At 35.2% G+C, this 19745-nt stretch overlaps 2 protein-coding genes across 6 annotated transcripts in view; one reads left to right on the forward strand and one right to left on the reverse strand.

Annotated features, from left to right (window-relative positions):
• Window positions 1-879: 879 nt before the first annotated feature.
• On the forward strand, window positions 880-9230 carry LOC134749992 (peptidoglycan-recognition protein LB-like). 4 transcript variants are annotated; one of them, XM_063685042.1, is made up of 5 exons: window positions 880-1098; window positions 2864-3010; window positions 6472-6721; window positions 7221-7339; window positions 8487-9230. In XM_063685042.1, the coding sequence occupies exons 1-5, from the start codon at window positions 1065-1067 to the stop codon at window positions 8750-8752; spliced, it is 816 nt and encodes a 271-aa protein (XP_063541112.1). In that variant the 5' UTR covers window positions 880-1064; the 3' UTR covers window positions 8753-9230. The 4 variants fall into 4 exon arrangements, with proteins under 4 accessions (XP_063541112.1, XP_063541113.1, XP_063541114.1 ...); XM_063685043.1 differs by lacking the exon at window positions 880-1098 and adding an exon at window positions 1860-1924; XM_063685044.1 differs by lacking the exon at window positions 880-1098 and adding an exon at window positions 1886-2016.
• A 5677-nt stretch (window positions 9231-14907) lies between these two features.
• Window positions 14908-19745, reverse strand: part of LOC134750233 (small G protein signaling modulator 2-like) — an 88400-nt gene continuing 83562 nt past the window's right edge. For both annotated transcript variants that reach the window (XM_063685379.1, XM_063685380.1), the window contains 5 exons: window positions 19538-19662; window positions 19242-19421; window positions 18107-18233; window positions 17081-17231; window positions 14908-15093 (listed from right to left, as the gene is read on the reverse strand). In XM_063685379.1, the coding sequence (XP_063541449.1) occupies window positions 15005-15093; window positions 17081-17231; window positions 18107-18233; window positions 19242-19421; window positions 19538-19662 (672 nt within the window). In that variant the 3' untranslated portion in view covers window positions 14908-15004. The remainder of the gene's footprint in view (window positions 15094-17080; window positions 17232-18106; window positions 18234-19241; window positions 19422-19537; window positions 19663-19745) is intronic.

Genomic DNA, 19745 nt, shown 5'->3' on the forward strand with positions numbered 1-19745 from the left:
GTATAAGCACGTTTGACCATGGCGGAAATAGAAATATTCCATTATTTTACATGTTTACATGAATCAGTAGGACTTAATATGGACTAAATTGAAATAAAAATGATTAAAATAGATTTACTTATTTTAACTGACAAATTTTGATTATGGTCACTTTTGGTTAGAATAAGTCAAATAGAAAAAAAAAACAAGCCCATGGCGGTGGCTTGGTGACGGTTCGAGAATCTTAATCGCAATAGTTATTTGTGCAACAAGAGAGGAAAGTTGTTTTTTCTTGCGAGTGTTTATTTTGAGTCCCGAGAAAGCGAAAGTTTCTAAGATAGAATCTTGAGCGTAGCGAGGGACTCAAAAACACGAGATGTAAAACAACTTTGCTCTCGTGTTGCACATATAATTTTTCACCTCAGTAGTGTGAATATATTAAAGGTTAAAATGTATTTCGAATTACACAGAACAACGCGGAGAAAAAAAAATTGTAATAGAAGTATGAAGTGGCAGTTCATAGCCTTCACTAAATTAAAAAGCTACTTTGTTTCACTGGAGTGACGAAAGTAGGCTTGTTCGAACTGCTGAGGTGAAAAATTATATGTAGGTGTTTTAGTTTTGCAAAATAAACATGTTTGCATTGCAACTGCATTTAATTTCGTAACTATTCTAGTTCATTTATCATGATAAATATACAACATACATGATGCTCTCATGTATGTACAGTGAAAAAATATAACACAGTGTACTTTAGACATAAATTATTCAGCAAGTAGCTATTATTTAAAGCAAAAGGTAAAGTTTCTAATTTATGACATACTTATTTCAACAAGTAAGTAAACAAACGTTTGAAGTAACAACATATGAGTGGCATACCTACATATATGCTTACGTTCCACGGACAGTATTCTAATTGATTTAATTGCATATGGCGACAGGTAGCCAGTTTTTAGTGAAATTATGTTCTCGTGCCAGAGCGTGCTGTGTGTGAAATTTTTGAAGTGTAGTGATTCTCAAAGTTTTATCATTTCATCAGTGCGTAGCGTAGCGGTACGTAGCGAAGCGTTAGGAAAAGTGCAACTATGAAAGCCAACTCGAGAAATATACAGAAAACAGGTACGTTTTAAAAATATATTTATGTATTACCACGTATTACTTACAATCAAATTACTAGGTAGTGCTCAAATATTATCCAAACACTAATAAATTATCAACTTATTTGCTTAAACAGTACATAACTACAACTACCTACTACTACTACTAGTAGGTAGACAATTTATGTAAATATACAGTATAGTTATCTGCCACCTCTCTACATTCGGCGTAATATAATATATCCGGCGTAATTTATATTATAAAAATTGCTCAGAACGATGTAGACCGTCCTGATCTACCTATACTAGCCAACTTGAAGTTCGCAGTCACGCATAAAAGCTGAAAAGACCTAGTTTAAGGCTAGATTTAGAGCTGAGCCCTAACTTGGCAGGTCTGTACTTATAAACTTATCTAAACAGAAAACCATACCTTATGCCTAATATAGCTTTTGTAATCATCTTAGACACTATTAGATACGTAATATTGTCTTCGGTTACCGACTCATCCGGTCAACGGGTGACCACGAACGCTGTAAAGGGTTCGAAACGTCGGGATGTTATTATAAATTCAATATACGCGATATAATCCGTTTTCATAGTTTTAGTATTAGATACGCTTAAATTTTTTCTGAACAAAATAATGTTATTCTTAATCCGAAAACTTACCCGTAGATATATCTTATCCCATTTTTCATTTCGTGGATTCAGTCCATCTGATCAAGAATCGGTCGGGGAATCACCTCGATTGCCAAAGCACCTATATATGTATATAAATGTATAAAGCAAGTTCAACCATACACCAAGTTTCTATAGTCCCCCGCCAGTCCACCACGCTGCTAGCTCAAATTGTGAGTTCGCGTACAGTTGTCCAAATTCTTTAGTCTCAAGTTATTGGACAAGTGTGTAGTACGGAGACCTGTGATCAGTTGTTGATTAAAGTGTAGGTTGTTTTACTTTTTTTCTGGTTGTTCAAGAAATTGGCAATAGTCTGAGGTTGCAGTAATTAAGACGATTCACTTTTTTCCTATAATACGTTACTGTGTCAATGGATTTAAAGATAAATTAAGAAAATATATATTTATTTAAGTTAAAAATGGCAGTGTAAATATTTTTATTAGTATAAATTTTGGTTTTTAAATATTAATTTCTTTTTATTGAACAAAATAAAAAATATGGAGGGATTATTAGCATTAAAGCATTTAACGATAGTTCGGTGTTGATTATATGTATTCATAAGTTTTGTGTAAAACAATACCTAAATCATTATAATATTATATAGGTGCCATTCACGTGAGCTCTATCGAAATCGGATAAGTAGAAAGTATTTAAGATTTGTATTTTATTGCCCGCATGTACAGTGAAAGTTTGCGATATGTCAGTAGCAACTTTTTTTTTATACTAAGGTTTCCTACATCACTCATTTATTAAAATTATTGAATGAAAGTTATTAACCTGCTTTGAATTAAAGCGTCAGATTGGTAGGTAGATGTAGTAGCTTTAAATATGCAGATAGAGATGCTTCATGTTAGTAATACCCATTATCAATTAAAATTATACTTTATGTGGAAGGTGATAACAATGTTTATGTTTTCCAACTTTTTCTGATTGCGTATTTGTGATCGCACTCGTAAAGACTTATCTCCTCACGAGTACGCGTCAGATAAAACTCGATATCTACAGATTATAAGATAAAATTATCACACGGAAATTATGTAATCAGTTCCCAGCAACTTTTCAAAGGCTTCACATGTTTTTTCATCGTTGATTCATGTATAATTTGGTTGCAGATATGTCCGATGCGTACGACAGTGATTGTGAAGAATCGCATCCTGTGAAAACTGTAAAGAAGTCAAATAGAATGAGAATTTTGATTGCGCTTTTACTGATTGGATTAGTTGGGGTGGCTGTGGCCATTCCAACTGTAATGTTAACTCGTAAGTAGAATTTTGTACCTATAGCTAGTCAGCAAGCCAGTTATGTGGCGGGGCAAGACCAAAATTTGGTGTGGGTAAGGTACAATTAGCGAGGGCCTCTGGTGGCGCAAGAAATAACGAATATTTTTTTACGTTGCGTCGTCCGAGTTAAAATACGTATTTGAGGCGCGAGGCCCCTCGGACCGCGAGGCCGTAGGCGGTCGCCCTCGCCTAGCGCCGCCTCCCAGTGAGTATCTACCATAAACCGATAAGATCGAATGAGTTGATGGCAGGAAATCTCTAATACCTATCTATTTTATTATGTACCGTTATGTCCCCCATTTTGGAACCTTTAGGATTATTAGGAACTATACAAATAAAAATTACTTACTAATTCATAATTCAAAGTCCATTCACATAAATATCGATAGAACCTACAAACTAATACAGAGTCCTGGTAATTGTAAATAAATAAAATAATACATTTATAAAAAATATAATTTAGCTTAGGTAGTTGGGTAGAGGTACTCGTGGCTAGGCAGTCTTTATTATTACATTAAATTTATTACTTACAAAGAAAGTATGATAAGATAAGATAACATTTATTTCATTGAAAAATATCCAAAAATAAAAATAAAACAATCATAATACGCTTAAATAGTTACTTAAAAACTATAAATGTACAATCATGGTTTAGAAATTAAACATAAAATTTAAGACCTTGTAAGCAAAAATTGTAACTGGCTCTAACATATTTTACATCAATACCTAAACTAAGTAACTTAATACTTGTATATTAGGTATTTCGTGTTAGTAGGTCAATGTAGTGTAAGTTAGGTGCTTATTGAGCAAAAACAAAAAAGATTAAATTAGTACAAGAACGTAGGTAAATAACAGTGAATTAAAACGTTTCAATTTGACAATACATATAAATAACAAAATAGGTCGTTTATTTTAGAGATAGGTAGTGAGGAGTTTTAGGCGCCCGCATAGTCTATGTTATTTAAATGTCTTATTTGGGCACTTTTTTTTTGCCGGGCACTGCTCATCTCCGGTTTTGTGGCCAGACGGTTTTCTGAAACGCATACACGTAGCGCATTTCGGCGGTTTAGACAATTTAGTGCATTCTTTGATGGTGTGTCAGGATAATCCGCAGTGACTGCATGTGGTATCAGCTTCCCTGCAGTACTTGGCAGAGTGGCCGTAGAGCTGGCATTTGTAACATCTGGTCAAGAGAATGTAATCTCGTGCAGGGCAGGAAGTCCAATTGATAAATACACGCTGTTTCTGAATGAGTATCCGTCTTACTTCGGCTGAGCACTCTAATATATAATTACATGTGGCTAAGTCCTTTTTGCCAGATTTATGGCTTAGTTTCATCGAGCTTATAAAAATTTCCCTCCTAATTTTTGGATGCTGATCTACAATATTTTGTTCATAAATGTATTCAAATACCTCGTTTTCCTTGATATTCGAGGGAACACCTAACAAGATAGTTTTTGGTCTCCTTTTGGTGGTTTCTTCCAATTTCAATCCTGATTTTTGAAGCTGCTGGGATGCTTTTAACTTTTCTATGTCGTCCTTGTGGTCGGTATTTATAATAACGCCTCCGTTCTTCGTCCCTCTTCTTCCGCGGACATGTAGTTTGAGAGCTTCGGGTTTTATCAAGTCCTGTACAAGTTTTCTCGTGTCCTCGCTGGATTTGTCCTTCTCCGCAGGGTAAATTACAATAGAATTGGTCTTGGTAGGTACTATAGATGAGTTGTTACCTGTTTTCACTTTGTCGGCGAAGGATACTTTTGACTCTATTTTGGGGGCAACTTGTAGATTATGCTGGAGCTCCTTGATTTGTTCTCGGATGATTGAAGATGGGCATTATTGACTAAAATTTGCTGCTTGAACGCCTGGTACTGCACGGCCAGCTGGGACACTCCACTTGCCACATTCCTGCTTATTTTATTTATTCTTATAGCTTCTGGTCCGAATTTAGTTTTTGGGACACTCCACCTGCCACATTCCTGCTTATTTTATTTATTCTTATAGCTTCTGGTCCGAATTTAGTTTTCTTCATTTTCAATGGTGCATATTTCGTCCAAACATTGTTCTATCGTAGATAGCCAAACTTGAATTTCACTGGTCGACACAACATCAACCGACGCGGGCTGCGCTGAGCGTGCTGGAGAGGGCACAGTCGGGTCCGTACTCGTATGTCTCCCTTCGGGAGGAGGAGTCCTTAGAGTTCTAGAACTTCTATTAAATGCATCTCCTATGTTTGCATAATTTTGTTCCCATTACACACTTTGATTTGCAAAACGTGTAAACCTCACAGGGTTTGAAAAGTGCTGATGTAGGTTTGTCACAGTTACACAATTAAGGTTATAAAATAAATTCAGAATTTTAGATGATACGACCGCCCACGACGGCGACCGCGATATCCGCGATATGTTACAGCTTGTAGTCGACTTGCGCAGGTAGGTACACTAGGTACAGTCACCTACTATAAATATGTTACTCTTCGAAGGCCGCAATAACATGTGACACTAAGATCGTGTCAGATGTTTTTGCGGCCTTTGTTGTGTCACATATTATTGTAGGTGACTGTACCTAGCAATGAAAAATATTAATAAATATGCATATAGGTACCTACCTAATCCCTGAATTAGACGGAACCTGCCAATATTTCTATATTTTAAGCATGGGCTTATGAAATTTAAGCATTTTATCGATAAATTATATGATAAGAGGTTAGCGGCATTTACCTATTTTATTAAGAGTAGGTACATGTTTCAAACTTCAAACCGTAGTGACAGCAATCGTTCTCACGGCTAGACAGCTTTCCCGCATAGACGCCGTGTGAAGGATTTTGAAAGTTGCCATACAAATGTTATTGTCACTACGGTATTCGATAAAATACCGTATACGGTATACGGGAAAAATTTACGCCGCGTGAACCTAGCCTAAGTGTTGGAGAGAGACGAACTCGGCACACGTCTTGTCGTCATGTCCTTTATACATAATATTTGTTTACTCAGTTGAGACTCTAATCTCGTAGTGTTAAGACGTGTTATTGGATAAAAAAATATTTTTACTTTATCTTGATACTTGCGCTTTTATTATTGATAGGTATTATCTAACATGATTGTAATATCTAAGACAGGTCAGTCAATGTTATATTTTGATTTTACTGAAAATTTTAGAAATGCAATAACTATAATGTGAATTGCTAAAAAAACTACTTTAATTGTAAATAATATTGTTTCATAATATTCTTACAAAAGAGGATATTCTTCAAAAAACTACTTTCCTTGTATGAGAGTAATTTATGAATTCTTTACTACCTTACTCTTATAGGTACAAACATAGTAGGTAGTCGAAACTGGTGTACTTATTTTAAAATTTTAAGTAAATTTAGTATTAATTTTACTTTTCAACGCAGTTTTATAGACAAATGAAACGCTAAATAGCTTTTTAATTCATTACAGGGAAGTCGTCTAGTTCCGATCCAGCAGAAAACGAGGTCGTCACCTACGACTTCCCCTATGTGAGTCGTTCAGAATGGGGGGCAAAGACGCCAGTAGAAACGCTGGAACTTCGCACACCGGTTCCCTACGTGGTTATCCACCACTCATATACCCCGGTAGCTTGCTACAATAGAGATGACTGTATAAAGGCTATGAAGAGCATGCAGAATTTTCATATAGATGATCGACATTGGTGGGATATTGGATATCAGTAAGTAAATTATGTATAATTGCCTGTCTTGAGAAAAACACGGTATTAAGTAGGTGTTCCGATTCCGATATCGATTAAGAATTATTGGTACATACATATTTGTAAAGTAACATCTAGGTATGCGCACGTGTGCAACTGCAATGAATGTGTTTTGAAAATATGCATTTTATGAGCATTTATTTACTGTTTGTTTGCATTACATAGCCGTTGACTGATATGAGCACACTGCTGCTGTTGCTGTGGAACGATAGAATGTTGATTTACATATTTTATATATATATATATATATATATATTGTAAGGGTTTAACGAGTTTGTTATTCGCATACAGCTACAATATAGGGATAAGTAGCGCAGGTATATATAGTATAAGAAACGAGGTGTTTGAAAATAGCGCTGTTTATGTACCTAGTCATTCTTCTAGAGTTGATATTTTTTGTTACCTACAGTTTTTTGTTTTCTTTTTTTTTTGTATAAAAGGTATTTTATGCTTATTTTAGTTTTGGAGTGGGTAGCGATGGAGTGGCGTATGAAGGCAGAGGATGGTCCATTCTTGGAGCCCATGCGCTGCATTTCAACAATGTGAGCATCGGTATCTGCGTCATCGGCGATTGGACAAGTAAGCAAATTACAAATCAAGTGTTTTGATGTTAATCAGCAGGACTTAAGCTCAAGCCTCCCCCTCCCAACCATCGAAATCCCCCCCCATTTAGGTCCGTTCCTAAGCCTACCCTCCAAAATTTCAAGCCCCCCAAACAAAAATCCTGATACTACTGAGACATAGTATTTTTGTTGTATTGAAGTAGACCCATTATCAAAGAAGCATGTTGAGTAATAGAGGGGAAGAAGAGTCGTGGTAGGTATGTATGAGGCCCAATACATTCCACAACTCTTCTCTTTCCGAACAGACTACGCCAATATTTCTGTAGGTACCGTCTAATAAGCTAACTTCGCCGATTTGGCAGCAACATAGTTTTAGCATAATAATACTATAAACGTCATAGGAATTTGACGTTTATCGTAAGATAGATAAGATTAAGTAAATACATTCATTTTGTAGCTTATTAAAGAGGCTAGCTTTGGTGAAAAACTTGTCGCTAACGTGAAAATATACTTTAATAAAAATGTTTTTTTTTTTTGTACAGCAATATATCCTATAATTGTCTTGACTATATGCACAATATACGTGACGCACGTCAAAATCGGCTGACTAGAATTTTTTTTATAGAAATATTATATTTCGTTTTTTTTTTTTCAATTAACTATAAAGTTTGGAGGGTCTGAAATTTTGCATACCTACTTGTTACTAATAATATAAAACCACATTTTCAAAAAAAATGACAAGCCAAAACTCGCTGGGAGCAGATTCACTTGGCTTATCCTGGCATGGCCTTTGAAATTATGCCTCTTAATATGGTGTCGATGTTATGTTCTAAATCATGTTGTACTCTTATTAAAAAATATTAAATATAATAAATATTATAGAACATTCTTACACAGATTGACTAAGTCCTACGGTAAGCCCAAGGAGGCTTGTGTTATAGGTACTCAGACAACGATATATATAATATATAAATACTTAAATACATAGAAAACACCCATGACTCAGGAACAAATATATGTGCTCATCACACAAATAAATGGCCTTACCGGGATTCGAACCCAGGACCATCGGCTTCACAGGAAGGGCACTACCCACTAGGCCAGACCGGTCGTCATCTATCTTATTTTCTATTATGACATCACTTTTTTTTATTTACTTCCAGACTCCACCCCGCCAGCAGAGCAGATAAAAACCGTGAAATCATTAATAGCAGCAGGCGTTGATATGGGCTACATCCAACCTAACTACAAGCTGGTTGGGCATCGACAAGTCAGAGAGACCGAGTGCCCGGGGCAAACCTTCTTCGAATCAATCAAGAGCTGGGACCACTGGTCGGCCTTCCCTGAATCGGCTGAGGACCTTGTCAATGTACCTGAGCTTAGCGAGGATTTTAAAAAGGAATATAATAAAACGCTCAAGTCAATTTGAGGCAAACTTTAGTAATAGGTACCTACTGTCCCACCATATATTGGCAGCCGGAACAGCCATAGAAAAACCAGTTTTGATTTTGAAACTGCGGTAAATAAATGAAGGAGCGTTCTATTGGGTCAGAATAGCAAAATATGTAGAATAAGTAGTTAAATAACGATAACGTGTGTAAAGACTGGCACTTCTGGTGTTTGACTTGTCAAAATGTGTCAAGTCACTCGAAAACATGTTTTTGCCATGCAATATATAGTACCTAATGAGCATACAATATATGGTACTGGAATATAATGGCAATTTTTTTATTTATTGATATTTAATGTAGGTGACTATTATGTCATCTGTTTTGATCTGATGTCGTAATTCCGATAAGTTAATCATATAGGTACTGTATCGAAGTAAGTATTCAATGAGGCATGAAATGTATTTTTGATAAGGTCTTATAGCTCGTAATAAATTATTTTAATTGTACATATCTAGACGCTTGCTTTTTTGTTTTAACTCACCCAAAATTATCACTAAGAACAGTAAGAACTTATTAAATAGGAACGCGCGTGCGATCAAAATGTTGTACAGGCAAAGAATTGAATTTCCATACCTTTTCGTACCTTGTCACAGTGGGACCTCATAAAAAAAATACATGTTTTATTGCTTATACCAGAAAGAAAAATATAAAAAACATTGCACAAGAGACAAAACCAAAAAAACCCAATACACTTAAACTTAACAAAAACATTATAGAAAACATGCACAGAAAGAAAAAAAACAGAAAATTGAAACAGTAAACTACATCTAGGTCTGTTTGTGGTATAGGCAATGGGTACCAGTCTCAGCTTTTGCTAGATATATGTTGATATATATACCCAGCGCTGATTTTCAGACGGGCCCCTTTTGGTCGGTCGTTACACACCATTGCTCAAACCAGTATGTACCTATACTGGTCATATTATATATATGCGATCGTCACTGTGACACTATTGTCACTGTGACAAGGTACGAAATGATACTGAAATTAAATACCTTGACCGCATTTGCAAACCACGGCAGGCGTGGCTCACTCCGCGATTTCGTCGCGTCGCTACAAGTACACGCGGCCCAAACCAATTTTGGTGTCTAGCAGTAGTTGCCGTTGCCGCGCACCGCAACGGAACGGACGCGTGCTCGCGCTTGCGCCACCTTGCGGACATATCTGTCGTAATAGACGTGTTTTGTTAGAGAGTGAACCTTTTGTATGTACCTAGTACAAAAAAATTAGTTTTTTTTCTGTGACCACGGGCGCAATGTCGATAACAAAATATCGCACGTAATTTCAATTTATTTCCGCTTAGGAAAAGGTCAAAAATTTAAACATTAAACAATAATAAATGGTTAAATATCTCGTTTGAAATGTCTGTATAATACTTTAGACTAAATCTCTGGTAAAAAAATATCTGTATCCGTAAATATGTCGTAGAACTAAATATTTGCACATGAATTGTTAGCTTATTAGCAAAAAAGCGCTCAAGTGTTGTTAGGTAATCGTAAAGCTAGCTTAAAATTATTCATAATTTTGTTAACAATGAGTCAGACTAGAAACACGCGAATACGACTCATTAACACATCGGGGGTGAATGATCGGCTATGACGTTATATATTACGATGAAGCTACTACGGATGCTGCGGGACTTCACCGAGGTCAAATACTTATTTAGAGTTAATTGCTACTCTGGGCTATTTTATACTTGTTATGCAAATTACGCTTGGTTTTTTTACTTCAGTGAGATAATAATTATGATTATTAATTGTGTCATTAAAGCAAATGGTACCCAATCGTTAATTTTGGTCGTAAAACCACCTCGGCCTAACCCTAAGCCCCCCAAGCTATGCACGTTTTTTATTAATATAAACTGAAAAATAAAACGACAATACAAGTGTAGACATATTTTAATGACAAGATGACTTTCACAAAAATAGTTTCATTACGAATCTACAAACAATGACAGCTAGAATGTCATTTATTAACATCGTTATATATCTATTTAATCTACTTAATATTGTTTAGGATATACTATAGATAAGTACTACATGAGATAACTAAAATTCATGGCAGTATAGGTATAAACTGATTATTTTCTAAAACATTTTTGTGACTGTTGTGACTTGCCTGAAAATATAAAAATATGAGTGATTTGTTCCTAAGCGATTAATGTAAATATTGATAAATGTGTACCACATACTGCTACAAAAGATTCATCTAGGCATTTTGCTATTTTTATTGAAAAGTTTATCGAAGCTAGACAAGTACAAAAAGACGTTTAGGACAAATTCGATACAATATTCCAATAGCTTTAGACGCTTGTAAACATCCATCTATACAACTGTACACTAAACAGAATTAAATAATTTCATCTCCTTAATTTAACAAGTGCGATAAAATGACCATAACATTGATTCGTACAAACATTTATCTAATTATATAAAACATCCTTTATAAGTTCTAATTTATCTGCAATGCGAACAATACGTTTAGATTATACTCCATTTTTTTTTATAGAATCGAACCAAATTTACTAATGGGTTTACCATAGAAAATAATTTTAGAGAAAATGTACTTCTCTACTCGTCTTGTTCGCACAGGTATATTTTATCGTTTCCTTATGTATTTTAAATATTAAATTTACTAAATTTGACACCAGTTAATGTGTTCTTAACACAATAGCTTAGCTAATATTATAATGTTTGGGCTTAGGCCAATGTTGTATATAAATTTAATGATAGGGTAAGCGTATTGATCATCACATACATACATCCGGACAGACTGACACAGAACGTGTTGCAGAAACACTAAAGAAGCTGTATTGATAATAATGAAATCATTTTACCAGTGCCGTGGTGAATAAAACAACATCAGGTAGATTACCACTTTTGTTGTGGTGTTGTACCAATTTTTTTGACCGAAATTTTGTACTTAAAACTACGATTACTACGCACGCGCGCTAGGTACGCGTGTGTTGACTAGTTGTTTGTCACCAGTGTCACCACACCACTCCCAAAGATTAAAAATATACATAGAAATTTATTTATAAAGACAAATCTAAGAATAAAGTGGCTACACTTAATACAGTTTTAAACAAATATATATTTTGTTATATATAAATATTTTCCCTTTCTTATAACCATAAGATAAGTTATTATTATATGTATGATGAAATATGGCTAACATATTTTTATTGGTAAGTATAAATAAATGTTTATTTATATGTAAAATATTGACAGTAATAATTTATTAATCAAAATATTGATTGCCTATTTTATTTTACCAACTTAACAATAAAAAAATGGTCGCTGACATCCAGTTGTTACGTGTTAACGCCCAAATGTGCGGAGAATTATCGTATTATGAGTATATAATATAAATAAAATACCGTATATACCTAACTTACAAATAAATAATTTAAGGGATTATGATATACAACTGTACACAAAACAAACTCATTATGGAAGCACTTATTATGTTAATTTATGCTTACGACAATTTAGTATGACTATAATGAGCTTTACTCGTAGTATCTGACTTTTCGTAAGAACACAAAGGACATAAAATTTACAATGCGTATCCATTTGGTATAAATCATACCTAAAATTAATTAATAGCTTAGCGATATATGTCATAGATGAACCTGCAGGTAATTGAAAAATTATATTATCTTGCCTTCATATCTAAAATATTGACGAGAATCCAAAATATTTAAAACTAACTAACTAACTCTTGGTTAGTATAATAATTAACCTGGTTTTAAGATGTTTAGTACCTATAGTACTATATTGTTTAGATTAAGGTAGTCATTCGTATACTTACAAGCACATTGTGTAACAGTCACACGGTGTTTGAATATGTTGGGTATATTCTGTGGGTATATTTCTACTGAGGTTTACTCGAGGTAATATTACAATAATTTTGAACCAGAATTATAAGAATTGAAATATATGAAAATTGAGTAAGGTCAAGGCACGGAGGAAAGTACTTAAGACGATATGCAGAAGTTTGATAGACTTCGAGATAATAATTATGTAAGTATAAATATTTATATTTACTCGTAATAGTAGGTACCTACTGGCGCGATATTATTGAATCATCTTTAATTCGTAGGCGATATGATATGATTACACCCAGTTCATTCTTCAGAAACTAGATTAACACTCGAAATTCTAATGACATTTTATATATAAAAAAAACCAGTGTAATAGCTGCTTTTATTGCGACTTATTATTTATTAAATTCTAAAATTATATGATAAATATATTCGTCTCGTTATTTCAGCGTCGAGGGTATTAAATGAAAATACGTATAACGTATTGTAGGTAAACTATCAAATCAAGAGATTCATACATTTTAAAGTTAAGAGAAAAAACATTATGTTAAAACGTTAATTGCAATTAACCATTAACTCACGTGTCGTTCAACTGATAAAAGTCATCGCAGCGTGACGTAATCGTAGTTAATTACTCTGACTTTTTTGACGAGTAAGGCAGAACACAAACAACTGGTTAACCTGGGGACCTAGGCAAGTGATAATAGTTTGACAATGAAACGTGAATAATGTATGACATTCGACGTCACGATACACTTTTATTTTAGACGGCGTTTCTATATTAAACAATAATGTCATCTTGGCTACGGCACCTGGTCCTAAAATAAACCATCCACAATTACCAATTTAGACAGATGAAAAGTTATACATAATGTAGATTTCACATAATAATATGAGCTTGTTGTATTGAGAAGATTAACGTTTAAGTCGCTTAATACAAACAAATTAGTGATCGATCAATAGCGACCGCTTGCGTAATAGGTACTGCCTATTTGGCCCAGTCAAATTAAGGGTTTCACCTCGAAATGAGAGACAATAAGCGTATACACCTTCGTTATGACGTATTAAAGGTTCTCTTAAAAGTCGACGCATATATCGTGTGCGCGTCAGAAGTTACTCAAGGTCAAAAGTCATAAAAATCGGTACCTAACTTGTCGCAAATTTTATGCTCTACAACTCTTACCTACATGTAAATAACATCGGAGCTATAGAAATTTTGATATCCATGAAAAATCGATTTGTATGACCTTGAATAACTTCTGACGCGCACACGATATATGCGTCGACTTTTAAGAGAGCCTTTTAATATGTCATAACGAAGATGTATATGAGTTTCCAGCTTATTATCTCTCATTCCGAGGTTGACCCCCTTTTTAGGCTTAAGATGACTGGCCCAAATGTATAGGCACCGAAGCGTATATGTATAAATTGTGACCGAAGCGTGTTGTAACTAACTAAAGAATGTTGTTTTTATCAACACGATCGGGGAATCCTTTACAACTAGCGGTAATGAGTAAATATTATGTAGTAACTTGGCAAATTCGTGGAACCCTTCTCGTACTCACATGTGTATGTTATCAAAACACTTCCTATTAATTATTTTTTCATGAATCAAATAAGTAAGTTCTCCGCTTATTTTCCTCATTCATGTTTATTAATTTATAATAATTTAGTTTAAGTAGGTATATATGTATTTTAAAAGTAACCAAGTTTGAAACGACGAACTTATTTAGTATTTTGAACTTATAATGGGTAATAGGTTTATTTATTACTTATGTCTAAAGGTTCTGAAATATTAATATATTTTCGTGTGTGTAAATATAAGTAATACTTTATATGAGTGATTACTGTCGCTTATAAATGGAATATGTAAAAATGAGCATATTTTATTCGTCTGACATGAACTCAACTAGATTTAATTAATAAATACGTTGCCTATACGTTTAATAGACGATTAGACTAACTTAGCATTCTCGTTTACTACGATAATAAAATGTACCAAAATAATGATCATTTTGTAATTGTTACATCACGATTGGATGTGAGCACTGATTTACATAATTATTTATACAATGTACTTATTAGGAATTATATACTATTAGTTAATTATGATTGCAGAACGGTATTATAGCAGGTAGGTACAAAAAGTAGGTTTAATTTTCGATGATAGGTAAGTAATGTAAGTATCAATGCGTCCATAATATGGTGAACGTTACATTTTCCTATAAATAAAACGAAGCTTTGAGACGTACCCATATTACAGGCGCATCAGCCGATGTTACTTTATATTTTTGTTATTAAAACTCATTAAATACATTATCTTTATCCAAATAATCTCCTACTTTCGATGATCCATATACCTACGTAGAGCAGTGATAAGTAAAGTATTATTGTTACCTATAGTTTATTTGTTCTCTATCAAGGTTTGAACTTGCAACACGAGGTCTCTGGCGAGAGACAGCACCGCTGACGCGTCGTGCCGTTCGGCCATTTCTGAAAACAAGTTTTTTTAAATAGGTAGTTCTGAAATATTTCCCTAACCTACGTACACGTAGGAACAGAGAGATAATGTAGGAAATAGTGGAATCTACGATACCTAATTACTTATCTCTTATGTAGGTACTGAACAGAATTACATAAAAAAAGCGAGGAAGATGATGATAATTATGATAATTATTATTATTATCTAGGCATTTTCTGCAAGTTAATCATAAAACAGAAATAACAGAAATATATTTTTTTTTATTTTTTTATTCATAAAAATTGCTTTGTTGTGTGGTGGTTACGTTACGGTGGTGTTATTATGTGACTTCTCTATTCCTTATTCATATTCATCATATTTATTGGTAATACTTAATCGTATTCAAACTCAAGTTTTATCCCCCTTATGTATCAGAAAACTTGTCAAATCTCTGTTAAATTTCGTTTCCATGGACCCATGGTTCAAAAGTTAAAGCACAATTATTGTTTCTTACAGAGCGATTATTTTTAATGTTCATCAAAACATGGTTCTTCAAGACCCATATTCGTTTTAGACCGACACCCCACACTAGCCACACCATAGGGTTGGAGCGAAAAAAAAAGTCATCCCCACTTTTAGTGTAGGGGGGTTACCCTAAATAGTCATTTACGATACAAGTGCGGAAAAGAGGAAATTCGAAACGAGTGGCGATAAATTAAAACACGACCGCAGGGAGTGTGACACGAGTTGCGAATTACCTATTCGCACGTATATCGTAAATAACTATTTAGGGTAACGTAGTAGCGGGGATGACTTGTTTTTATAGATTGTTTTTATTTTTAGAAATTGTTTTTATAGTTAGTTTTTATTTTACTTTGTCGGCGTAACTGATTTATATATCCATGCCAAATTTCAGCTTTTTAATACTAACCATCACGGAGCAAAGCCGCGGACGGTCAAACAGACAGACAGACAGACTGGCATGGCGAAACTATAAGGGAAAAGACCCTAAAAAGACGGACGTCGCGGACGGTGTGGATCTAAACGATTATTAGGATCTTCTAAGATCTTAGAGACGTTTTATTCACTTTAGGGTTATGTCAACTAAATTTAGTTGTACGCCTCAGCTACCTGCATTACCTTAAAATCTAATCTAAATACCTAATCTAATTTTAATTACTATCGTGCATCATTAATTTGCCATCTTATCAAGCAAAAACTTGCCATACTTAATCTGTTTTTTCTTTGTAATTAAAATAATTTAAAGTCGTTATCATTAGAGATCGTACTTTGTCAGTACTACGTCGGTCCGGTGATTCCCCTGTGACCTTATCTCATCATTAACATGTTCGTGTATTATGCAGATGTTAAATTACAATGTTTAGATCAACTATTATTGTGTCAATTTACTATGGAATAATACATTATTTATTCTATGAAACAAAAGTAAACGTGTTAAGTAGGTACACGTGGCTGTTAAAGTTAGTTGTAATCGCTAATTTGAGAATTTAAAAACGTAAAAGAGGAAAGAATCACTTTCCGAGTGTTAGGCATATCTACGACTAAACCGAACTTGAGAAATTAAATAAGTAGTTAAACATATTTTCAACATTACCTAGTTCAGTTCGGGTTGGGACTAGACTACAATATTGAATAAATATGCTTTGTTGTCGCTAGTGCTTGAAGTGCCATATTTTACAGCAGGTTTCTTTGGGGTTATTAATGTGACGACGGGAAAAAATAAATGATATAAAAGCTTATCTCGTCTTAAGCACTCTAAAGTTGAATAAGGGCCGACACAGACGGGCTGCAACCCGACTGCAATTTGTATGGGAACTGCAACGTCGGCGTGCAGTTCCCATACAAGTTTCTAGTCGGGTTGCAGTACGTCTATACCTTATGGCTATTCTATATAATCGTTAGATCATTACGTCGTATTTGCTAGTACTGCGGTGCTGGTGGGGATAATAAAAAATATGGAGTAACGGAGAGTGGACTATAAGTAATCATTTGGCTCACCGTTGAAAAACTTGATGATATCCGTAAAATCCATAGTGTTAGCCAGGATGACGTCTCTGTAGGTCTCCAGTAGCGCTAGTGCTAGGAACAGCACCATGTGCTCGGAGGCCACGTGTCGCGCCGCCCAGATCAGCTCCCATGCAGCAAACACCTGGGTAGATATTTATCCATATAGATTAGATTAGATATTTATTCTCATAATATGAAATTACATTATAAATTATGCTAGACTAATCTACATGAATTTATATTATGATCGTCATTAACTAGGTATTTACATAACATTATTTAATAAATTAATAGATACAAATCAAAAAAATGTGTTACAAATTTTAAATTAAATTGAAAATCAAATTTTATGCATTCATGTCAAAAACAAAATACGGGATTATTAACTAAGTATGAGTATCTCCTATTGATCGTCATGTTCTAAATAATATCTAGTTATATACACATTTATAGACAACGTTACTGCAATTCCGTTTTTAAACCGAAACAAATCTCATAAGTATACGAAGAAAAAGTGACCAAGGCCTCCAGTGCCCAGGGCTGGAATCAAACCAGCGTCCTCTGCTATCGCGGCAGGTGCCTAAGCCCCTCGGCCACCCGGGCAACGGCGGCATGGGTATAATTTTTTCAAGTATAATTAATTAATTATGAAAATTCCCTGAGGGATTCTGGCGTCCACCGGTGACGGTTAGGCCACCTAATAGTTCGACCTCCTAACCGAATCAACTCGGAGTGATTATCAGATATTTAAATATAAAAAAAAAATCTAATAATTCCGTTTTTTTTATTACTGACTAACTGACTGTGGCTCAACGATTTAAAAAACATACGAAAAGGATATGATAGTTGATGTTGTAAAGCACGCGGGACAACCGACTTCGCCGGCTGGTGGGTCAGCCCGGGGTATTGCGGTAGGAATCCCGAATGTAAAAGTGAATTTAGAGCAACCATTTACTTTCAGTTTATTGGGCATCTTTGTTGGGAGGATAAAGAGGATGATAAATGAATGTCACTTACATCCTGATATAGCAATTCCCGCTTGAAGTCGAGCAGGAACCAGCGGTAGCAGAAGTAGAAATGCGTGTAGTCGCCGTGAGCGTGCATCAGCTCATACAATTCGCAGTCCAAGATCTGGATCAACGACCTAAACATAAATTATTATTAATATTGCAAATTGTGTATTATAGTACGAAACAACTTTATTACTTTAGGGTTTTTTATTGACAAGTGACGATATTATATCAAGTAATATCGCAAAAGGTATGGATGACTGCTAGTTTAGTTATTTAGAAAACAACTCGCCTACGGAGTAAAGTCCGGAAGGATTCCATGGAAGCGCAATATTGCAGTAATGTATATTTTACGTACGTACGAGGGGTTAAGCCTCGCATGCGGCCTGTCAAATTTGATCATTGAAAAAGTGACCTTGACATTTAAAACAATAGATTTAAATTCACACGCACGGATCCGTGTCTAAGCGTTCGAGTTAAGTAGAAAATCGTGCTTCTACGTGTGCTACCCAGGTAGCAAAATGACGTCAAATGACGTCAGCGACGTCATAATGACGTAATAATGCCGTCATTATGACGTCGCCGACGTCATTTTACGTTATTTTGCTACCTGGGTAGTACTGCCAGTTCAATACCTATATATTTCAAATAGTATATGGCGCAATACTTGAGCTTAATTTGACACTAAATATGTACTTGTCTTCTGACACGTAAACTTGAAGTAGTTCTATCATTAAATTTAAACTTAAAATGTCTGTAGATGTCGGCAGCATAGCACGTTGTTAGTTTTAATTATCTTCGGACACTCACCACAGAACACACTGCCACTAAGAATCTTAAAAACTGAACATAACATAGCATAGACACACCATACTTCAAGCAAGCCGCCGCATGGGTCTATCTATTCTTACTGCCAAGTCGGTGCAAACTTAACTTGGTCAGAGTCTTGTCACACTGACCTCATGTCCACGAAGTGCGCGTCCATGGCCTGCCCTAAGGGGAAGTTTTAAGTTGTTCTTGGAACGCGTTATCACGCTGAAGAACAGCGCGCGCAGCGCCCTCATCGCGCGTCATCACCAGGAGTGAAGCAACTATGTCACAAATACTCAACATGTAGCCCATCAGCCACTAGCCACACTGACCTCATGTCCGCGAAGTGCGCGTCCATGGCCTGTCCTGACGGGAAGTTGTCCTTGGCGCGCGACATGAGGCTCGCGAACAGCGCGTGCGCAGCGCCCTCTTCCCGCATCATCACCAGGAGAGGAGCTGCTAGGTCGCACATGCCTTGCATGTAGCCCATTTCTAGGTGCTCCCACACATACCTAATAAAGATACATTGTCTAATAAGTACTTACAAACATTGATCGTCTAAGGATCGTCTTCTACAGAATATTCCTTAGGTAAATTAATATTTTTGCCTAAATAAAAAATTACTCACGTGCACATAATATTCCTGAGCTTGTCCAAATTCTCATCTGTGAAGAATGGATAGTTCCTGTCGCACCTTTGCACATCCTTTTCAATGCGGTGTAAGTTTAAAGCGAAGCTTTCCACAAGTTCGTTCTGAAAAAATATATATTGCACGAGACTGAAAAATGATGTTAAACTAAGATCTTCCCTCCCTTCCTTCCTTTCTTTCCTTTCTT

Source organism: Cydia strobilella, chromosome 19, assembly GCF_947568885.1.
Source record: "Cydia strobilella chromosome 19, ilCydStro3.1, whole genome shotgun sequence".
Classification (NCBI taxonomy): Eukaryota; Metazoa; Arthropoda; class Insecta; order Lepidoptera; family Tortricidae; genus Cydia; species Cydia strobilella.

What these genes read in the sequence shown, in the direction of transcription:
- LOC134749992 (XM_063685042.1), top strand. Translation starts at nt 1,065, where the DNA reads ATGAAAGCCAACTCGAGAAATATACAGAAAACAG. An exon ending in TGGTGGGATATTGGATATCA is followed by an intron (nt 6,722 to 7,220) that starts GTAAGTAAATTA and finishes TGCTTATTTTAG; the next exon opens with TTTTGGAGTGGGTAGCGATG. An exon ending in CGTCATCGGCGATTGGACAA is followed by an intron (nt 7,340 to 8,486) that starts GTAAGCAAATTA and finishes ATTTACTTCCAG; the next exon opens with ACTCCACCCCGCCAGCAGAG.